The sequence below is a fragment of the Phaethon aethereus genome, assembly GCF_964289735.1.
Source record: "Phaethon aethereus genome assembly, chromosome: 1".
NCBI classification, from domain to species: domain Eukaryota; kingdom Metazoa; phylum Chordata; class Aves; order Phaethontiformes; family Phaethontidae; genus Phaethon; species Phaethon aethereus.
The window spans coordinates 7,933,766-7,953,844 of NC_138575.1; the positions used below are offsets into that span (position 1 = coordinate 7,933,766).

The following is a 20,079-nucleotide window of genomic DNA, read 5'->3' on the forward strand; positions in this document are numbered from 1 at the left end:
AAAGTGTGTTGGAAAATGCTGCTTTTTTCCCCACCACTATAAGTTTGTGTATTGGTTTCATCAGCTTGCGACTTCAGTGACATCCAGAAAAAAGCTAAGAGAACAGGAGTTCCTTGCTTTAAGGTCTCTCTTCTCTCTTGGGCAACTTCCACACTCAAATATCTATAGTTCTTTTGTTATCCACAGTATCTGAGTAACTCCGATGCCACTTCAGCAGTCTATCATATCAGATTGGTAGCGATGCTGTCAAGGTAAGAAGCCTCTCCAGAAAATGTCACTGAAGGTGCTAAGCAAAAGTCTGCAGGACCCGTTAAGAGTTTGCAAGCAAATAGCATGAACTGGAAAAATCAAATTCCCTTGAAGCACTGTCTTAGTTGTGGTGTCAGAGCGAGTGCTCGCAGCATCACTCTCAGAGGGTTTAATGAACGAGGAGCACTCCACCATGGATGCGGCAAGGTCTGCCTCGTTCCACCCCGTTAGACCCTGCACTACAGCCCTTGGTGTGAGAGGTTTCAAACCACTTCGCTCTTGAATCCATGCTGGAAAAATGATTAATAACAAGCCAAACGCTGAATTATGCTTTGTCTAGTAGAAAAAGAAAATCAATAACTCAGTGTAGTAAAAGCGCTGGTAGATTTGTACAGCAGCAAGGCATACCCGAACTCTTTTGCTGGGTTTGCTTGAAGGCAACCTCCTCTCTTGCCAAAAGCAAAGGTCACCATAAGCTACAGAATAGCGTGGGAAAACCTGCCTCAGACTTGGCCTGCAGAGCAGAAAGACTGATTTTTTTTTCAGCCCTGGGTTCTCTCTTCTCGAGAGAAATTTATTTTTAGGAGGAATGACGTTTCCTGCTGCATTCTTAACACGCTTGCAGCTTGGGATAAGAACATGGGAGCTTTGTCTTCTGCCATCTGTTTTCTATGGCAATAAATATCCATGTAAAGGTTTATCTCTGCCTGGTGTGTTTTAAAGTAATGATATGAATGAGCGTTCATGGATATCCATTCAGAGAGGAAGTGTCACAGGTAAATACCAGTCCCAACTCAGCGCCAGTGTAAATTTACACTTGTGTAATGGACAGTGGAGCTCTGGCTTGGAGCTCTGGCCACATTTTTAATTTTAGCTTATCTTCTTTGGAGGCACAAGAAATAAAAAAGCAATCTGGACTAAAATCCTACTGAACTGCAAAGATCCACTGACACAACTGGGCACAGAGCCTTTAATTTATTGTAGCTGAGAGCTGGGACGTAAGGCTGGGGTGCAAATGGCAAGAGCTAATTTAAAATGGCTTTTCCAGCCATGTCTCTCCCAGCTTGATTTGTTTCTTACAACACTTCATTTAGTCTGGAGATGGCCTTCCTTTTCACACAGCGTCTGCAGTACCGTCCTTTAGGCCTTGAAGGCAGAAGAGAGAGCAGACGTTCTGTTTTAACAGAAGAAAGCTGCATGTTTTCTCTAGGCTTTCTAACTCAAAAAAACAATGCCTTGTGTTTGTGGTGAGAAACATTCCCATGGCTGGAAAATAGCCAGTGAGGTCTTGAAAGAAGGAGTAAATATGTGTTCTTCTCTACCAGTGCCTTGCAAGAGCAGAAAGAGGTCTCTGAATGGTGCTAGGCATTTGTTAGACATTAGCAGGACTCTATTCATCTTCCTCTCACACACATCTGCAGCACATGGATATAATAAAGATAGCTCGCAGGCATAAACCGTCTCACATTAATAATGCAAAGGGAGAAAGGACTACATATTTAACGTGCATGCTTACTGGTGGGGGAAGGAGACCTAGAGAAGGAAGATCTGGTGGGGAGGGCTCTGTGTTGAGAAATACTGTTATGGATGGGATTCCTGTCTCCTGGGTTGGGGGGGTGGTCCTCTTCTGACCAAGGCGACCCCGTAGATGCTGGCTAAAGGAGAGCTGGCTGGGGTTTAAGGAGTTGACCAGGCTGACCACAGCCTCACGGGCCAGCTGCCTGATGGGGCAGCTCTGTGATGAGGTGGAGAGAATAATGGCAAGGACAGAGAGTTAGGACAAAAAAGAGCCGGTTGCAAAAACCATCCTACCAAATCTTCTGGCAACCCTTATAGCAAGGCTCCAGCATTTGCCTGAAAAGAAGCCTAAACCACCCCAACCTTAGGTCAAGAAGTGGGAAGGAGAGAAGTAAACTGTGGATGTGACAGAAAATAAAACAACACAACCCCCCCAAGAGCAGCTGGTCATTTGGGCTGTGCGCGGAGCTCTGCAGTGCGCACGCGCTGCCAAGTCCCCTGCGGCGCTGGTCATCCTTCCGCATCCCGTCTTGCGTTCTGTGCAAATGCTGACCTTCCCTGACACTTGCAGGTATTCCCATGCTCTCCCTTATTCCCCACCATGAGGCTACCTCCTGGAAACACCCCGTGAGAGCACTGCTGGTTTTTGCACCTCTCCGTCACACGGACTAACGCGCACAGCAAAGCCAAGTCTCGGGCAGATGTTGCTCGGGCGGGTCAATATGGACAGCACGTGTGTGCATGCATTCCAAAGGGGATGTGTGTCTCCCATCTCACACAGTTGTGACTTGTCCCTGGGCTCATCGGTCTCGAGTATGGTCTGTGTGAGAGCACGAGCCCTTCCAGATGGGCAGGGACCCGCTGTGGCAAGCAGCAGCAGAGGATGCTGGCCCTGCAGCAGCTGAGAGCTTGCTCTGGCCGAAAAGTCCTCTCCAGTTTGCGGGAAGCCGCCTTTGAAGGAGGCACCGGACTCTCTGCCTCCCCTCGCTTGCAAGAGCAGCTGCAAAGGCACCAGACGCCAACCCTCCCGTGGTCTGGGCTGGCCTCTGCGGGGCGAGGAGCCCTGGCCGAGTTACAGCCGCGCTGGGCACCGCACAGGGTCGGGGCGGGCAGCACTGCCTGCCCTGGGCCCCTCTCCGCACCAGCGTCTTGAATGGCAAAGCCCAAATTTACCAGGATGGACATTTCTGAGTGTGCTCCAAAGCAACAAACAACAATCAAACAACAGCAGACCAAAGCTGTGTGAATAATTGATTATCTTTGGTTTGCTTGACGGACCGGAAAGGTAAAGAAAATACGTTTCAGGTTGACACAAAGTTACTCTGCTTTCCATTCTGCCAAATGGAGAAGGAAGGAAAACAAACAAAAAAAAAGGCTTTGTGTTTAACTGAAACAGTTTTTGCCCTGCATTTAATTTTTGAGATTTTTTTCATAACCCTCAAAAAAAATGAAGCATTCATCTAAATGAAATTACACAGTCTCTGAAAGAAAAATTGGGAAGAAAGAACTTGGTTTGAAATGACCAAAACCAGATTATTTTTTTTTTGAGTGACGCATGTAACAGACTTGAAGTAACCTCACAGGTGGCTCCAGCTGCCACAAAACTGCTTTTCAAGCGAAACAGACGCCTCGAGCAAAGGTTTCCCTCAGTGCTGTGTGGAGCAGCTCCGACCCGCTCCGGGCTTGCAGAGCCCTACACGCGCCGCCAGCCATGGAGCGGTGGGTGCTGCGCCCCTCGGCCATCCCCGCGCACCCCGCCCACCCCCCCGTGGGTGCAGACCATGCCCCCCCGTGCCAGCCGAGCAGCGTTTCAGGGGGTGTCAGCAGTGACAAGCGGAGGGGGTGTGCAAGGTGGCCCCGTCCCCCGGGGGGGCCGTGCCACCCCCGCCAGCTCTGGCAGAGGCAGCTTGCCAGGCAAAGGCAGCCCGAAGCACGCGCTGCGCGCTCGCTGCGCGCTTCGCAGGTGCGCGTCGCTTGCTGAGCTGAGACCTGTGTCCCAGCCGCCGCCTCTTTGCCAGCCTGTCAATCCCCCGGAGCGACAGGACCCCCCGCCCCGGGCGCCCTGGGCACTGCCGCTACGGCGATGCGCTTTCAGGAAATTAATGACATAATTACGGCTTCCCCGGGCCGCGCCGCTACGCCCGTCGCAGCAAGGAAGCAAAGCGTCGTCACCTTGGCTGCCCAGAGCTGCCAGCCCCGCGGTGTCACGCTGGCTGGCACCCACCAGAGCAGCGCGTCGTGCACCTTATAGCCCATGTTGCGCTGTGCAACCACTGCTCGATATACGTCCCCGCGGGGACAGACGCTAGCGGGCACCTGCCTCTCCCTTCAGTTGTACAGAGCCTACACAGGTTGGTGCTGCTGTGTGCCCTCACACTACCTCACTGAGTATTGATTATTAGAAATGATGCTTTTCAGCAATTATTACCTCCACGCATTACCACAGAGCCTTTAACTAGTTCTAACTGCTGCGTGTTATCATTGCTCCTGCTAGCACCAACTCCTGCCCTGAGTGATCTCACAGCCTCTGACTAGCACTAATTTCCATTCATCACCATACAGCTCCCACCAATAGTAATTTCTACACACCACGGCATACACCAATAGTAATTTCTACACACCATGACATAACTCCTATTAGCTCTGACTACTAACAGGGCAGGCAACTGCTATCAGATGGTACCCTCCTCATCCTCTGGGCATGCAGTCAGGACAAAGAAATCACGGCTTACCCTTTCCACACTGCGTCTCCTCAGTGATCCATATGGTATTTTGAATAAAAGTCTTCGGGTCCTACCTGGAGTCACAGCTGTCTGTACTACCATAGTGCAGAGCTAACCCGTGTGCGTGCGCGTGTGCGCGAGAGAGTTCACAGCACACACAGGCTTCCTTTGAAATAACGTACAGTCTCATCGAGATTTCCCAACTATCAAATAGCTGAGTGGGTTTTCACATCAGACCATATGAGTCAAGATGTGGCTTGTTTGAAAGAAGGAGGGGGGAAAAGGGGGGGGGGGGGAAAGGAAAACCCAAGTCTCGTAACCTTAACAACATGTTTCAAGCAGCGTATCTTTAGCTTCCTTCTGTTTCTCGGTGTAGTTTGCTCAGCAGGATTGCTGTGACACAGAGGTGGAAGAATTAAGCTTCTGGGGAGAATGTTCCAAAAATGTCAAGCTCGTTTCTTGTTGCTACAGATGGTAACCAGGTCAGTTGTCTAATCAAAGCTCTATCAGTTATTATACATTTTGCCATGTGACTGCAGACCCCTCTGGTTTGCTGTACAGTAGATCACGTGTTCACCTTAGAAAGAATATCTGGTGTATCACCATCTGGTGCAGAGATTAATATTAAATCCTACGTTCAGATATTCCTCTCTCCTAGACGTTGGAAAGCATGTACCCAGTGCACAGGGCTCGAACAGATCCTGCGGGCAGCTCGGTTACACACAAGCATGCACCGCTTCGGGCTCCGTGGTGTGCGTGGCGTAGAGCGGCACGTGCGTAAGTACAAAGAACCGACGTTACCGCTCACATGCAGGTCTGTACACATAGGTATCAGTGAAAGGCTGCTCGGTGATGCCTACGACTTCCATATAAAAATTATTATACCAGAGTCTATAATTGTGAAGTGTTGTCTTCACAAAGTCAGTCTCAACATCTACTTCTTTTTTCTCTTATAAAGCCACATTAGAGAGTAGTAGACAATGATATTTCCTTTCTCTGGAAAGAAAGTTTGAAACTGTTTTTACGCTTTAAATTGTACACAAGTGTTTTGGAAATGGGAGAGATTCCTTCCCTTCCCACAGACTTTCTGCAACACCAGGAGTTGTCCCAAAGCCCCCAGGTATGATTCTGTGGTTTTATAGAAATACGTTTGGATGTTGTGCTCATTTCCATGCTCGGTTATAGGTACTGGTCCAGATGCAGTTCAGAGTTAATGTGTGCAAAGTGGGAGCTTCTCAATCCACCAACCCTGTCGTGGTATTCTGAATTTGCTTAGTAGGATGGAAAAGATGTTGTCCCATGCTCTTTTCCTTGGATCAGTCTATCTGGGAGAGCAAAATCTGCTGAGCTGTGGAGCCAATCCCTTCCTTCATGTATTGTTCTCATTTTAATGCAAAACTAAAAATACTTTGTTTTGATCGAAGTCCAAAAGCCAGGATGAAGGTGTTAGGGACAGGACATTAAAGCAACCATTTAAAATAAAAAAGAGAAACTCGGTATCTGCTCAGCATATGCACATGCATTAAAACCAGCCAAAGAAAAAACCCAGCAGCTTGATGTGGGAAACTCTAAATATTAAAACAATCGGCCTTTGTTCATAATTAGTTCCATATGCCTCTTGCCAAAGAGAGTGAGAGAGACAGGAAAAGATGGAAATGTCTTAAGCATGACTGACTTACATAGGGTCTTTATGTGGAATAGGTGCAGAGTTAAGGTCTTTCCTTCTTGCAGGGTTTTTTTAATGATTGTTAATACCCTCCTGCTATCTCACAGTTTGCCTACCTGTTTTTTTCAGTGGTTGGCATTTCCCAGCTGCCCGCAGGGAACCCTTGCCTGCATCAGCAGAGCCACTGGGGATCTACCGGTGGAGAAAGAGGGCAATGGCAACCTCGATCTGCTTTACTGGGAGCTTTGCATGAATAAAAACCGAGTTATGTCTGAGTCAGGACCTGGGGGGTCAGTGCTTCGTACGAGAGCAGAGTCGCAAAGACCTCCGTGCTCACCCGAGCTGAAGCCCTGGGCTCAGGGAGCTCCTGCTCATGCCAGTCCCCTTCCTCAGAAGCTCTCATATTCCTGCAAGCAAGGTCCTCCTCAGGTCCAACTCTGAGAGACCAGCCTTGTAGATAGAACTTTATCCACTAGAGGGGACAAAGAGCCATAGCATGCATCTCCACTGCTGTCTACGAGCAACCAAGCTCTGGGACCAGAGGCAGACAGTCTAGTCGTACCAGCATGAAGCACCACATAGACTCATTTTCTCCACAGGGGAAAGGGGAGTGTTCTTTCAGTCATTTCCACGAACCACAAGTTCTTTGCGTGGGTTTTTAGGTCTTGTAAAGGAAATGCAAATCTGCATATTGCTTAGAGGCAAATGAATAATAATACAAATGTTCTTCTTTGCAGGAAACCTCTTGCACATGTGAAAAGTAGAAGAATTCCATCCATTTGCATGGTATTAGAACCAATTCCAACAAGATCCCTACGTATCCCAATGGGCCTCACTCCTCTCTCCCTCACTGTGCTGCACCCCAGGCACAACTCTGCAGGTATCCTCCACAGAAACTACATAAAACTGGAGACCTGGACCCACTATGGCAATTTATTTTTCTTCTGTCTCATTCCTTGTTTCCCGATTGGTATGAAACTGGAGACAGGAAGCCAAACCAGCATCATCAGGACTGTGGAAGGATGAGATGTTGGCTTTTTATTTTTAGAGTTGTTCAAGGTACATTGATAGACAAGCATATAGGGTAGTCTATTAGGATTAGTTTGATAGATTGCCTATAGGATAAGTAATGTAAAACATACTTTCTTGACGGTCTTTCTAGTTGCTCCCAGAGAGGGAGTTTAGGTGTTTGTGGCAGAGGTAGGCCTGCCAGCCCACCAAATTCTGAATTTCCCTCAGGAGAGCCCCCTCTTTCCTGCAGTTGACTGCAGAGGCACATTTAGATGACCCAAGCCATCACTGAGGCTTCTTTCAACTGTATTGTCTGCAGAGGCAATCTCCGGCTGAACAGCACAGTAAGAAATAAAAGCCAAACTATTGTAAGGGAATGTCCTGGCCTTGCCACCGCAGACCCTCAAAAGAGACAAGCCGTATTTACTAACTGCTGAAAGACAAAACTCTAAAGCAGTGGCTGCTTTTCAGTACTAATTGCAGGCTGCCAGGAGCGGCGGTTTGTGGTAACAACACATCAGAGGAAAGTACATTCCAATAGATTGCTATTTAGACTAGTTTTTTTTTTTTTTGTCTTTAATGAAAAGGAGAGAGAAATCATTTACTGCTGCAAAGCGTGTCTTATATTTGCAACGGAGGAGTCAAGTTTCAAGTCAGTGTATGCCCAGTGGAGCTCAGTGGATGGAAACCAGGGACGGCAGTGGCACGGACTGAAACGCAGTATGCGGCATCTATCAGACCTATCAGTAAGACACTGTTTTGTAAAACTAAAAAGTCACTCAGCACAGAAAAACCCACTTAAGTTCTGTACTGCAAGAAGACATGTGTATGGCAACAGCATAAGAGGAGAACAAGGATAACTTGCAGCTCCTGACACTGTTTTCCATCCTGGACGATATCTATGATCTCTATCAGTAGCAAAGACAAATTCTTCCCTGGAGTCCTGATAGGGAAACCACTTCTATTTGAGCTCTTTAGCAGCTCCTATTAATCTTGGTGGAATTTCTTACTTCCCACTGTAAGAAATACTCCCTAGCTGATTTGTTGGGACATGGCAAAGCAATAGGAAGCCAAGGAGAACAGGGCGATGCTTTGGGGTTGCAGTCCCTACAGTGACTTAGCTTATGTTTTATTGCACCCGGAATCAGACTGCAAAGGAAACTGCCTCACTGGGTTGAAAGATAAGCACAGGTTGTCATTGCAAATACAGCCTGCCTTAAAGTTAAAGAAAAAAGCAATTTTCCAGTCTTACATGGTGTTTTACAGAGAAATGCCATGATGACTCTAGCCCGGGGAGGGATGTGGGAGAACATGGCGGGTGGAGCTCCACTCCTGTACCAGCCCTTTCCGTCAGAGCTGGCAGTAACGCGGCAGCGTGCTGAGGTGAGAGAGGCTGTCTGCAACCCCCAGCCATGAAAGCCCCGGGGCTTCCCCTGCGTTCAGCAAGGCTGTGTCACATCTGGGCACCACGCAGCCCGTCACGCGTCCCTGTCTCCTCTGGGCAAGCAGCACATGCGAGTGCCTTTGCTGGGTGCAGCAGTCCGGGCTGAACATGAAGGTCAGCCCCACACTTGAACAGAGATTCTTGCTTTGTTTTACTCTGTTGTAGTGCTGTGGGTTATACAGTGACCAGCATGGTGTTGGACTGCACGTGCAGCATGTCCATTGCTTATACTGACAGAGATGACTGGGAATTTAGGCTCCTGAGACAACTTTACATTGTGCTACAGCACGGTTGCTTAACCATCTGCAGTTCGTAGACATATTAGTAGGCCTGACTAGCATAAACCTAAACAGAAACCCCAAACCAAGCACTTCTGGACTCAGAGAAGTTAATATCTGATGCACATTGCTGTAGGTTAACCCAGACTGTAATATCAGATGTTCCTAAATTTCCTCATTCACTGGTATTCCAGCAGAAATATCCACCTGGCTGCCCACGTGTTGCTTTTTGTACCTCAGCCTTGGGTGTCATGGGGAACGTCTGGCAGAGCAGAGTGTGAAACCCTGGATGTCACCTGCTGAGCCTGCACCTAGCCAAGCACTTAGACCCATCAGCTGATGGGTCCACCAAGTCAGCAAGTTCTTGGCACATCCTCTAGTGAAAGTCATGGCACAGATGCAGACACCCCAGAAAATGTCTTCACAAAAGGGGACAGAACAACCTGCACCCTTCCCCTTCCCATACTGCCACCAAGCAGACTCTCCAGGAGCAGCCTCCACCTCACCTCCAGTTCTTGTCCCCACCCACCGTCCCGTGTACGGTCCTTGCTGGTGAAAGCAGTCCCAGCCTCCGTGCATCCAGGCTGATGGGCTCCTGGAAAACCCTGGCCAGAAGAACAGCAGCAGATAACAACTGGAGCCTCTGCTAGATGGAAGGATGCTTCCCTTGTGATTTAGTGTGCCGGTAGGTCGGCTCTTTTCCCACATAACTCAGAGAGACAGTAATTAATTAGGGAGGGAACTCGCCTGATCCCATTGCCCTGGAGACACGCCCCTGTAAACACCATGAAGGGATCGCAGAGGCCACCTCTGACTTCCAGGGCTTATATAAACAAAAGAGGAGATATTTGGCAACAACACCACATTCCCACATGGTGGATGTGTAGCAGAGGCTGGATGTGATGCATACAACAGCAGTCATGCACTCATCTGGGGTATGACTATGCAATATTTCTATAAGGGAACTGGTCTAAAGCCTTTGCAAATCCCAGTGGCTGCAAAGAACGTGCAAATACTTGGTGCATCTCGCTGTCGAGTCTTAAAATGTCAGTGGGCTATTCCTGTGTGGTGCTTAGCACTGCTCATTTGCTTCAATTCTTGAAGAAATAGGAGTTTGCTCAGCACGGGGTGGAAGCTCAATCAGCCTTGAGCTAGATTTAAGTCTTAAACAGGATATGTGACATATGGACTATGTCAAACACTGTGAAGAGAAATGCTTCTTTGTTCTGTGTAATTTTCTCTCTTTTAAAACTTCATCCTTGTTACGCTGCTTTGATTAATCTTAATACACTGTGTATGTCTGTGTGAGGGAAAGAGAGAGACTTATGTTGCCCCAAGAGAAAGCCACATGGATAGCAGAGAGGCCAACATGTCCCTAAAGAAAGGAGGGAAGTAGAAGACCCCCGAGAGATGTTAGGAGGGTTTTTTTAAGCCTTGCCAGACGTGGTAAATGGCCTCTCAGGCAAATTTTGTTTGTAGTTGAGGTCTCACAGACATGGAATAATGATGGTTTTTCTCTGAGTGAGGAGAAAACTGTGTTTGCACAAAGCTGAAAGAGGAACTGCTAACATTGGCAAAATACAAAACCAATGTGGTTATGTTCTTTGTAGATTTATATGGACAGATTCAGAAATGTGAAAAGTTTGTCTGACTCTGGATCTTCACCCTTGGAATCTCTCCCTGTAATTCCTATCAGTTTATATTTTATTGCTTCAGCTTTCCTGTGTCTGCCAAGATGTAACACCCTACCTCAGCTGTAGCAGGTATCTGGAGTGGCATTTGCCTCTCCTAACTTTGGTTGCTTTCATCTGAGCTTGTCATCTGGACTGCTTTCATCATCAGCAGAGAGGAAAGGGCACTTGCAAGGTTTGAGACACTGGACCCGCTTCAGCTGCCTGCTTTACTTGGGGGCTGAATAATATCTAGAAGTGTCAATGTCTCCCCACTGACTATAAAATAAGCTTGATAACTGGCCACTCTTGGTCTACCTCTCCAGCTATCAGAAGTTCTGCTGTGTTCCTTGGTATCTGTATTTAATTACCTTGCCTTTGCTAACATCCCTGTTGGCATTCACACTCCCCACTCTTCATTCTCACTGTCTTCTTTTTGTGCATTGTTCAGCATGGGAGAACAAGCCTAGACTTCCACAAAGCTCTTCTGTTCCACAGAGGCTTTCTGAGGGTCAACAGCATGACCTGACTCTCATGGGAGCGAGGTTAGGAGTTATCTGTGGTTGACAGCACTGTGCACAGGGCTGCAGCACAACACTGTGGCTTTTCTTCTGCTCCAAGACTCTTCATGGCAGCTGTGCCTAGTAACTTGGGTCCCTGGTCTGGGTTCAAAAAATGACTCAACAAATTCATGAAAGAACATCTACTTTGGGCTGCTAAATTCGAAGACACCACTTCTGGGTCAGGAAACCCCCAAGTGAAAACAACTTGTGGTTGGAAGATGACTGTGGGGACTCTGGCTATATACTTGCCCTGTTCTTACATTTGTCTGTAGACACCTGCTGTCAATTGCTGCCCAAGACATGATGCTGGACTAGATCATTCATTGGAAAGTCCTGGTACGATCATTTTTGTGTTCTCATTTTCAGAAATGTCTCAGCAAATTCTGATGAACAGTTACCTCACTGGATCTCTTTAATGTCACAATCATGCTGAGCAACCTCAGCTTTTAGTACAGGTCAAGGGGCCTGATTCTGCTCCTACCCACTACACTGGCAAAACTCAGGCTGACTCCAGCTGTGGAAGATGAGGCTTTAAATCTCCTGCAAACCGGATGCTGAGGATAAACCGGAGGATGCTGCTGTTGCCAGATAGAAGCTCATTAGGAGCTGCTTCAAAGAACTGATTTCTCTGATAAATAAACACACGGAAATACCCATTATATTGCAGAGGGTGAGGTTAGCACCCACGCTTTTGCATTATGCATGATTTGTGACTGCTCCAAGTAAGAACTTGCTGCTTGCTCTTCGATTAGCAAGTCTGGGCAGCCTGGCAAATCCACAAAATTTATTGCCACTATAGAGGTTGATGGATCACTTTACATGTTGATAATGTCTTATTATTGCAATGGTTATTAAGAAAAATGTAACAGACACCAGGAGTCAATAGTAACTGCAAGAATGTTTGTTTGATTACAGCAGGGATGGAGACTGCTGTCTGCAGGGCTCACTGTGCAAATGGTGGTCAAAGCAAGTTCATCACAACCATCCTTCTGCACCCCTCCTTTCTCCAGATTGTCCTCAGTACCACCTGTGAGAATGACTGCTGTTTACTGGTGTTGATGGCATAAGAAAATAGGAATGTTAATGGTGTAATTGCGCCAAGAATGGACAAAGAATAACACCTATCTGTGCAAGAGCGTGCTAGGACTAGATGCCAAGGAACATTTCATCCTGGGCACTGTAGATCCATGTCCCAGATATCGATGATTTGGATTATTCTGCAGTTGTGGTGGAGTGAACGAATCATCAAGCTGGGATTCTGGAAGTCAGATTTCTACTCCTTTTTAAGCTGGGGGACGGAGGAGGGTGCTGCTCAAATGGTTTCATGTGCTTCTGTCTCAGTTTCCCTATCTGTAAAATGATGACAAGAGCTGTCACCTATCACAGCTGCTTTTTTTTGCTATTTCCCTATTACTAATAAAGAGCAAGGTCACTTAAATGCCTCTCTTTTGGCAGCTCAGTTTTACGAGCTGGAATATGCCGCGTTGGTAGCCACCACTCCAGATCTCTACTGGGACGTGGTAGCTTTGTCCACCTCACGGTGCTGTCCCCATTGCCAAGGTCTGCCAGGGAGCCCTGCCTCTCTTGGTACCGCTGGCCAACGAGCTGACCATCATTTTGGACTCTTCACTGTTAGGGTTTGATTCTTCCTCCTTCAAATATCCAGATTTAGGTCTGGCTGGATACAGGGGTTTGACTCAGACTTTTACTTTCTGTTCATTGTTAGCTGGCAGGATAATGAGCCAGAATACTTGCAGAATCCCAGGTAATTTCCTGTTATGGTATTAGAAACAGAGATTTAGTTTCATATCCTTGTTATTTTGGTGCTAACTCTTCCAGGACTTGACAATGTGGGGAGGGGGAAGAGCAGCTGTTTCTCAGGGTGATGGAGGAGGCTGGAGCATAGCAAATCAATTGTTTTTTAATCTCAGCCTTGATTGTTATGTCCACCCAGGCCAAAGCAACCACAGCCCCTTTTCATGCCGGGAAGCCCTCACGAATGTCACTTTCATCAGATAATCTCCTATATATGTATGCACAGATTTTTAAATATACACATAAAAATACGTATTTTTTATATATATACATATATACACCTATACGTGTATGTGGAGTGTGGTGGGAGGAAGGCTGAGCACCCAGCTGTGAAAATAGATGTCTGCAGAAATGTAGATGAATCTACGGAGTGTACTATGGATTTGGCAGGTTTGCTTGTGTTTGGATGGTGTCTAAGGCCCCGTGAACCATTGGAGATAAATTGCTGTTGTTTCCCAGGCTGTATATAGAGTGGGCCCGGGATACAGCGTTCATAGTTTAGAGACTTCATCTAAGTCTCTCTCTCTCTCCTGGGACATCCACTACAGCTCCATCGTGCCTGCCTTCAGAAATCAGTCTCCTTTTTTAGGCCAGCTGATATTTGACTACTTCAGGCTCATTTTTTTCTACCAGAATTATTATCCCTTTGCCTGTTTGCTTGAAAGTCTGTTTCTTCCAAGTCTAAAGCCACATCCATAATGCAAGGGAAACCACTCTTCAGTGGGACAGGCTCTACAGCCCCCCTCACTCCTGAACCCTCCCAGACATCCCATGCGAAGCGCCCCAGGCGTGCTGGGCATGGTGAATCAGGGAGGCTCGCTCTAGGACTGCCTAAGGCAAGGCTTGGAAGTCAACAAGGTTGGTCCTGAGGTGTACCTCAAAGGTCTCATTCACAGACCGCGCAAGTATAATTACTGAGTCCAGGGACAAGGAGGGTTTGGCTCAGGGATACCTTTTGCCAGCAGCGAAACAAGGATCCAGAGCCTGTATTTCTTACCCAGACGCTCTTTTCTCCTCAGCACACCCAAGGGACCTGCCCAGCTCGTCCCCACGCTGCCTCTCTGCTTTGGCCCCTGCCTCCCTGTCTGGGTTCTCCAGGCGGCCAAGTCCCAGCTCATCAAGCGGCTCGGTGGCAGCCCGCCGGTGATGACAGCTAATTATGAAATGTCACGTCGGAGGCTTCTCTTTTATCTCGCCTGGTAGAGCCCAGCAAAGCTCTCCAACACCCTTTGGTAACAGGGGAAAGGAAGTGTCAGTGCAGCAACAGCTGCTTCTCCGATAGTGGGATGACAACGCGGCGAGTACACCATGTCCTGGAAGGAAGTGGCAGCTCATGCCATGTGGATGCAAATCTCCGGTTTCTGAGGAAAAAAACCTCAGTGTTCCCGTCTAATATTAGCTTTCCAGAGGAAGTGTTAAATATTTACACTGCCAAGGCTTGCCCTCCTCCCTGTGAACCTCTGCTGAACTCACTCCAGGTGAGTTCCTGCAGGACACTGAGACAAAAACCTTGTCCAGAGAAAAATTGGACCAATCCTATAGTCTTTCTTCAGTCGGTATTCCTGCAGAAGCCAAATTATATCAAAGTGGGTTAGTCTGAGCTGAGCTAGGGCTCAGATTTCTTTAGAAACTGGTGGTTAATTCTCGTTTGCTGTTTACTGTAACCTTTCTCTCTATACTGTGATAAAATGGGCTTGCTAGCTTGGTACAAGCTGTTAAAGTGGACTTTGTCAGGGTCCACTGGTCTGGGAATGGGTTACTGCCCCTCTGGTTCAATAAGCATTAAAACCAGGTTTCTTCAAAGGAAAAAAAAGTAGAAGTCAAGGCTCCACAGACCACAATTTCCCGATTTTGTAAGTAATCACCTGGTTTGGAGCAGTGGAGGGCACCAGAGAATTGGAAGAGGAGCATTATGGTGACAGATGGCTTCACACTTTCAGCAATAAAGCTGACACGGATGAAGATGCATGGCATGGAGCAGGCTTCGAGGCCGTTCCCGGGAGGGTCCTGTCACCTGGCAGTCCATCCACCTGCAGCCCATTCAGCCCTGTGCTCCTCTCCCAGGTACTAGTCCTGACGGTAATTGCAAAACACTTGATAATGGATTAATGACCTCTGACGAACCTGGCTGCTAGAACGATCTATAACAGCCACAGCTTTATGTTTTGCCCTTCCTTCATATTAAGTTTCATACTTACTTTGCTGTATCCAGTAGTAGAAATTATTTTTAGTATTATTCAATGAGCAGGTGGTTTAAGATCAAACATAGCCACAAGGCAAGGCAACGTGTGAGTAAAGCCTGAAAATTGTGCCTGATTGTGTCAGACAAAATGATTCTGCATTTGGAATATTTTGTCTAGATTAGCTGAAATTCTTCCTGCCAGAATTCCTAGGTAGATTTTAGAAGAGCCCAGCTAGCTGAAAACATCGTTGTTTGTCAGGGAAAACTTATTTCCTTGATTCGCATAGAGACTAGATTAGATTCAACTGGTAGTTGAAGTGAGCTGTGAAGCCTGGACATGCTAACCCAGAGCCTTCCAGCACCAGGCTCGCAGAGGGACAAGGAGGGTGAAGCAGCGACACTACTGCCGTGTGCCCCTGCACAATGCTGCACAGACACACCAGCTCTTCCAGAGCCAGCTGGGGCTCCGGTGTGGCACGGCGTGGCACCGCAGAGACATGTCCCTGCATCACAATTTCAGCTGTGACTGCAACGTCCCAGCTGGGGACGTTTCACTGGGTTTCTGGAATTACACGTTTGAGGGACCAGTTCAAAACACAACCTGAGAAGAGACCCATTGTTTTCATGGACTGAGGCCACCGGCACCTCTAGAGAATTTGGCCCATATTTTATTTGGTCTACTGTCACCCTCATTACAAAAAACGCCAAAACCCATGAGAAAAGACACTTGGGTGGAGGCAAGAGGTGAACATTAGGCTAGACAAAGCCTAGAGGCAGCTCCAAAACAGTGCTCATGGTGGCACAAAGAGCCATAGAAGAAATTATTCCCTATGACCTTTCTCATAGGGCTGGGTGGTTCCAAGCAGTGCAGGAGGGTTTTCATGCCGTTCAAACATGACCAGACACATGTAGGATTGTAGCTTTGGCACTCTCAGCCTCAATCAACTCAGTCATCCCTGGCTTTCTAGATCTTAGCAGTCTCTCAGATGCTGCTTGGAGCTACCCCACAGCAAACAGCCTTTAAACACCCCACTGTTCAGTGATGCCTGCCCCATGGAGGCTCTGAGTCTCCCAGGTGTCAAGTACCCAGCTCGATGAAGTGATGCTGAGCTACAAATAGACCAAGATCATGGTGCCATGTTTATTCTACAAGCAACTGCAATAGTCCAAAGAAAACACCATCCCCTTCCCACACAGAGTAACTTTCACAGCGTGCTGTGGTCGTGAGATGCGGATGTTGCATCTTTGCTTGTCATGGGGATTTAAACTCTTAGGGATTTTCTCTGGGATGCACGGTACTCAGAGCTGGGGAAAGGAGTTGAACCCCGAGTGGCAGATGATAGTCATTAAGTTGATTCATATCTTACAGCTTAAAGAGTATTTCAGTATTTCATACGCTACGTAGAGGCTTTGACAGTGCAGCCTCCAATTATTTTCCTGTACGCTCTATCTCAGCGACCTGTGGGAAAGGGGACAGGGCCCTCCTCAAAGGGCTGAATGGAGATGCCAGCCCTGAGAGATTTGAATCCATTTCACAGCACAGATGGGCACCTTAGTAACTGTACCACAGGCTAGGAAGCTGGCAAACTCTCCTGTGTTTTTCCATTTTGTGGTTGATGCCTAAGATTCCTCATCACTAGACCCTGAAATGTGAAGCATTTCATTTAAGAGATGCCAAGAAGAAAATTTTGAATGTCACTTGCTGTCCTATTACTTATAGCCTGAATTCAGAGAGTACAGATCACCTTGGCATGACTTTTTTTGAAGAAGATACATGATCTGGCACTCTGTAATCATTGTTTTCCCCCAACCCCCAAAAAACCTTCCAAAACATGGCCATCTCTGACCTTTAAGGAAAAACCATCAAGTTGTGTTGGAAAAAGCAGAAATATGTTTTTAAATGTTTTGATATTGTTAAGAAACTTAAAAAAAAAATATACAGACAGATTCTTGTCTTGGATGTGCAGAAACAAATCATACATTGCTTCACTGAGCTTCGATGTTTTCAAGGAAGCAATTCCAGATTAACATTGGTTTAAAGTGTTTGACATATCCAGAAGGAATAAACTTGTTTTTCTTGAAAACACAACTACTTTTGCTTGCCTCTCCATCTCTTACCAAACTAACCCAAAAGTCAAAATTGTAAAAGGCTGTAATCTAATAGCTGTCAAAATCCTAAAGCCAAGGACACTTGATGCTAAACAATACACAGTTTAAATGTTCTGTCAATGCACTTCTTTTACCGAGATATTGCTCAAACTGTTCTGACCAAATCTCTCCTCCTTTTCACATATTTCATCAAAATTGTAGATGATACACAGGACCGATGCAAAATATATCCTGCCCTGGAGTCACACTGTTCCAGTTTTGCATATTACTGCTTGCAGTAGATGCTTTAGCTATATCACAACACATTGGTAGTGTTAGACACACAGTTTATCGGGAAATGTAAAGGAATTAAGTCAATGCAACACTTAGATACACCATTAAATTTGTACACTGCCTTCTGGATTATTAGCATCACTTTAAATAGGAAATTGTAGCTTACTTACGAACACATCCATTAGTAGGTGCTCCAACGTCACTTCAATATCCTCTAATTTGGCTGCTAAAGTCATTGTGAATTCAAACGTTAGCTCCGGATGGAGAAGAGCCCTCAGGAGTCCCAGTCCAAACTGTCTGTGGCCAAAGCTAGTTCTCAAACTGTAGCAAATAAGTTTCTCACAGATAAAGAAAATCTGTGAAATCAAAACTTAACATCTGAGTCCAGATGATGCCCGAACTCTGTGCTGGCTGTCAGTCCTGCCTGTGAGACCAAGGATTATTCCATGTGTGCAAGATGGGAGCAGAAGCTGCAATGTGCGTGCTGCTTTCGTTTCAGAGCTCCCCAGTCAGAAACATGGAGTTATATCTGGGAAACCACAACAGAGGGAGGGAGAGACACACACAGAGGGAGAGAGAGGGGAGGAATGGAATAAACTGCCTTTGACTATGACTGATATTTATAGGACTACTTGTTTTTGACTCCAGTCCATTTCTCTGTTCATTTCTGACCTTTCACAAATGGCTCAGCACACTGGAGTGTATTGTAAAACGGGGGCAGCAGGTCCCACAGAAGTTGGCTGTGACCAGTGCTGGGCCAATTCACACAAGCACACCATCAATGGCTCTTTGTCAGAGCATATCAGGCTCTGCGCTGTAGCTAATGACAGAGGAGAGCATAGATGTGTAAAAAACAAGGAAACAAAAGTTGTTTGGATACTAATTTTTTCCTAAGAGTATTAATAGATTCCCTTACCCACTCCCCAAGGCATCGGACTACAGTGAATGCCGTGGTGGCTGCTGAGGTTATGTACGAAGGGGAATAACCTTAAATAATCCTGCAGGGTTTGACTCTGCAAACACCCTGGCACCCCCTCTGAATTGTCCTCCCACCGCTCAACCCCTTCAGCTCTGCAGCATCCCTGTCCAGGATGCTAAGCCCTTATCAGGGCAAGACCCTTCCTTTTACTGTATTTATGGAAAGTTTAAAGCATGATCCTTAGTGCTTGCTGTTCCACTGCACATCTGCTCCTACTTAAGCCAATGGAGAAAAGGTGACATTTCTGCTTGCTTAGCACTTTTTGTCTATAGTTCTCACAACACTGCATGCAGGGGTAAGGTACTGGTGGACCTGATCCAACTGAAGCTAAACCCAATGGGGATCCTTCAAGGATTTTGGTTAATGCTGTCTGGGAACAAAATAGAAAAGAAACTGAGGTACAAAAAGGAGAAATACTGGACGTCTTGGTATGGCCAGGAGCGGTGCCGGAGTCTCCTGCAACCTAGACAGTGCCAAGTTCACCACACTGCCTTCCATGATGTCCACATTACTTGGACAAACTCTTTTTTATTTATTTAATATGCACGCACACAGTTTGCAATCTGAGAGTGAAATCTTGCATATGATGTATTCCAGACATTGGGAAAAAACCCACAAGGCTGCCCTAAAGGAGTCAGAAACTGCAGACCAGTATTATTTATAAAGGTGTGAGATGGATAGAGTTGATGAAGCTTAGAGGGACCTCTAGTCATAAATTTCAAATAAATGTCGTCAGAGTTATAGCTGAAATCACATTTTCAGACATCTAGCATCAGCACCCGAACAGAAGCTACCTTTGATGGTCGAGTTTTACTAGACAACATGATAGACCATTTGGGACATGATATGATGGATAGTTTCAATAGCAAAGAAGAGCACGTAATTCATTTTGCGGATGGACCAACTCTCATTCACACAAAGCCCTGCATCAGATAATAGGTTAGCTGCTCCAGAAATAAACCCAGCATGGGAAGCTTGTCTACTGCAGGGAAAGCCAGTTCATCATGTACATGCTGCCCTTTCATTAAAGCTTTGACAAGGTGTCTATCTTCACCATTCTGAGTGGAGAGGTTTTTTAATGAGCATGGATCAAACCACAGAGAAATATATTTGGAGGGTATTACATTGGGGGTATTACATCAGAGGCGGCTGAAACTCGGGGAACCATAATGCAGTATGCCGATGAATAAGCTAGCATCCATTGCTCACTGCTGCAAGGCATCACGTGGATTTTACTGCAGACAGGATTTCATGTGATCTGCTCTCTAGAAAGTATTTGCAGAAGAAGACCTAACTGCTGGTAAGCCTTCATCTCTTCTGGCATGCATGGGAATTCAGAGAGCCCAGAAAGCTACAGTTTCTGCATGAGCAGGTTGGGTACAAGGATGCATGAGCGTCCTTTTGCAGGTCCCCGGCTCTGGTCCACAGCAAGCAGTGCTCAGGCTGTGTCAGTACAAGCCAACAGAGGCTCACCAGGACTGAATCATGCATTTGTTTGTATCTCGCTGATACAACTGTCTAACCAGTCTGACCACAAGAAGAACTTCACTGGAACCAAAAGTGATCACTTCTTCCCTCCCCGCCCCAGTTATTGCACAA

The 20,079-nt window shown here is 46.6% G+C and overlaps 1 protein-coding gene across 2 annotated transcripts in view; it reads right to left on the reverse strand.

The window, feature by feature from the left end:
• The window catches only part of FRMD4A (FERM domain containing 4A), a gene marked incomplete at both ends in the record, with an annotated part of 383,792 nt that overhangs the window by 204,533 nt on the left and 159,180 nt on the right, over positions 1-20,079 (reverse strand). Inside the window, one exon of one of the 2 annotated variants that reach the window (XM_082013888.1) lies at positions 4,500-4,592. The exons of the other annotated variant lie outside the window; for it this stretch is intronic. Within the exon in view, the coding sequence (XP_081870014.1) occupies positions 4,500-4,592 (93 nt within the window). Of the gene's footprint in view, positions 1-4,499; positions 4,593-20,079 lie in introns of those variants that run through there. 2 annotated transcript variants of the gene reach the window in all.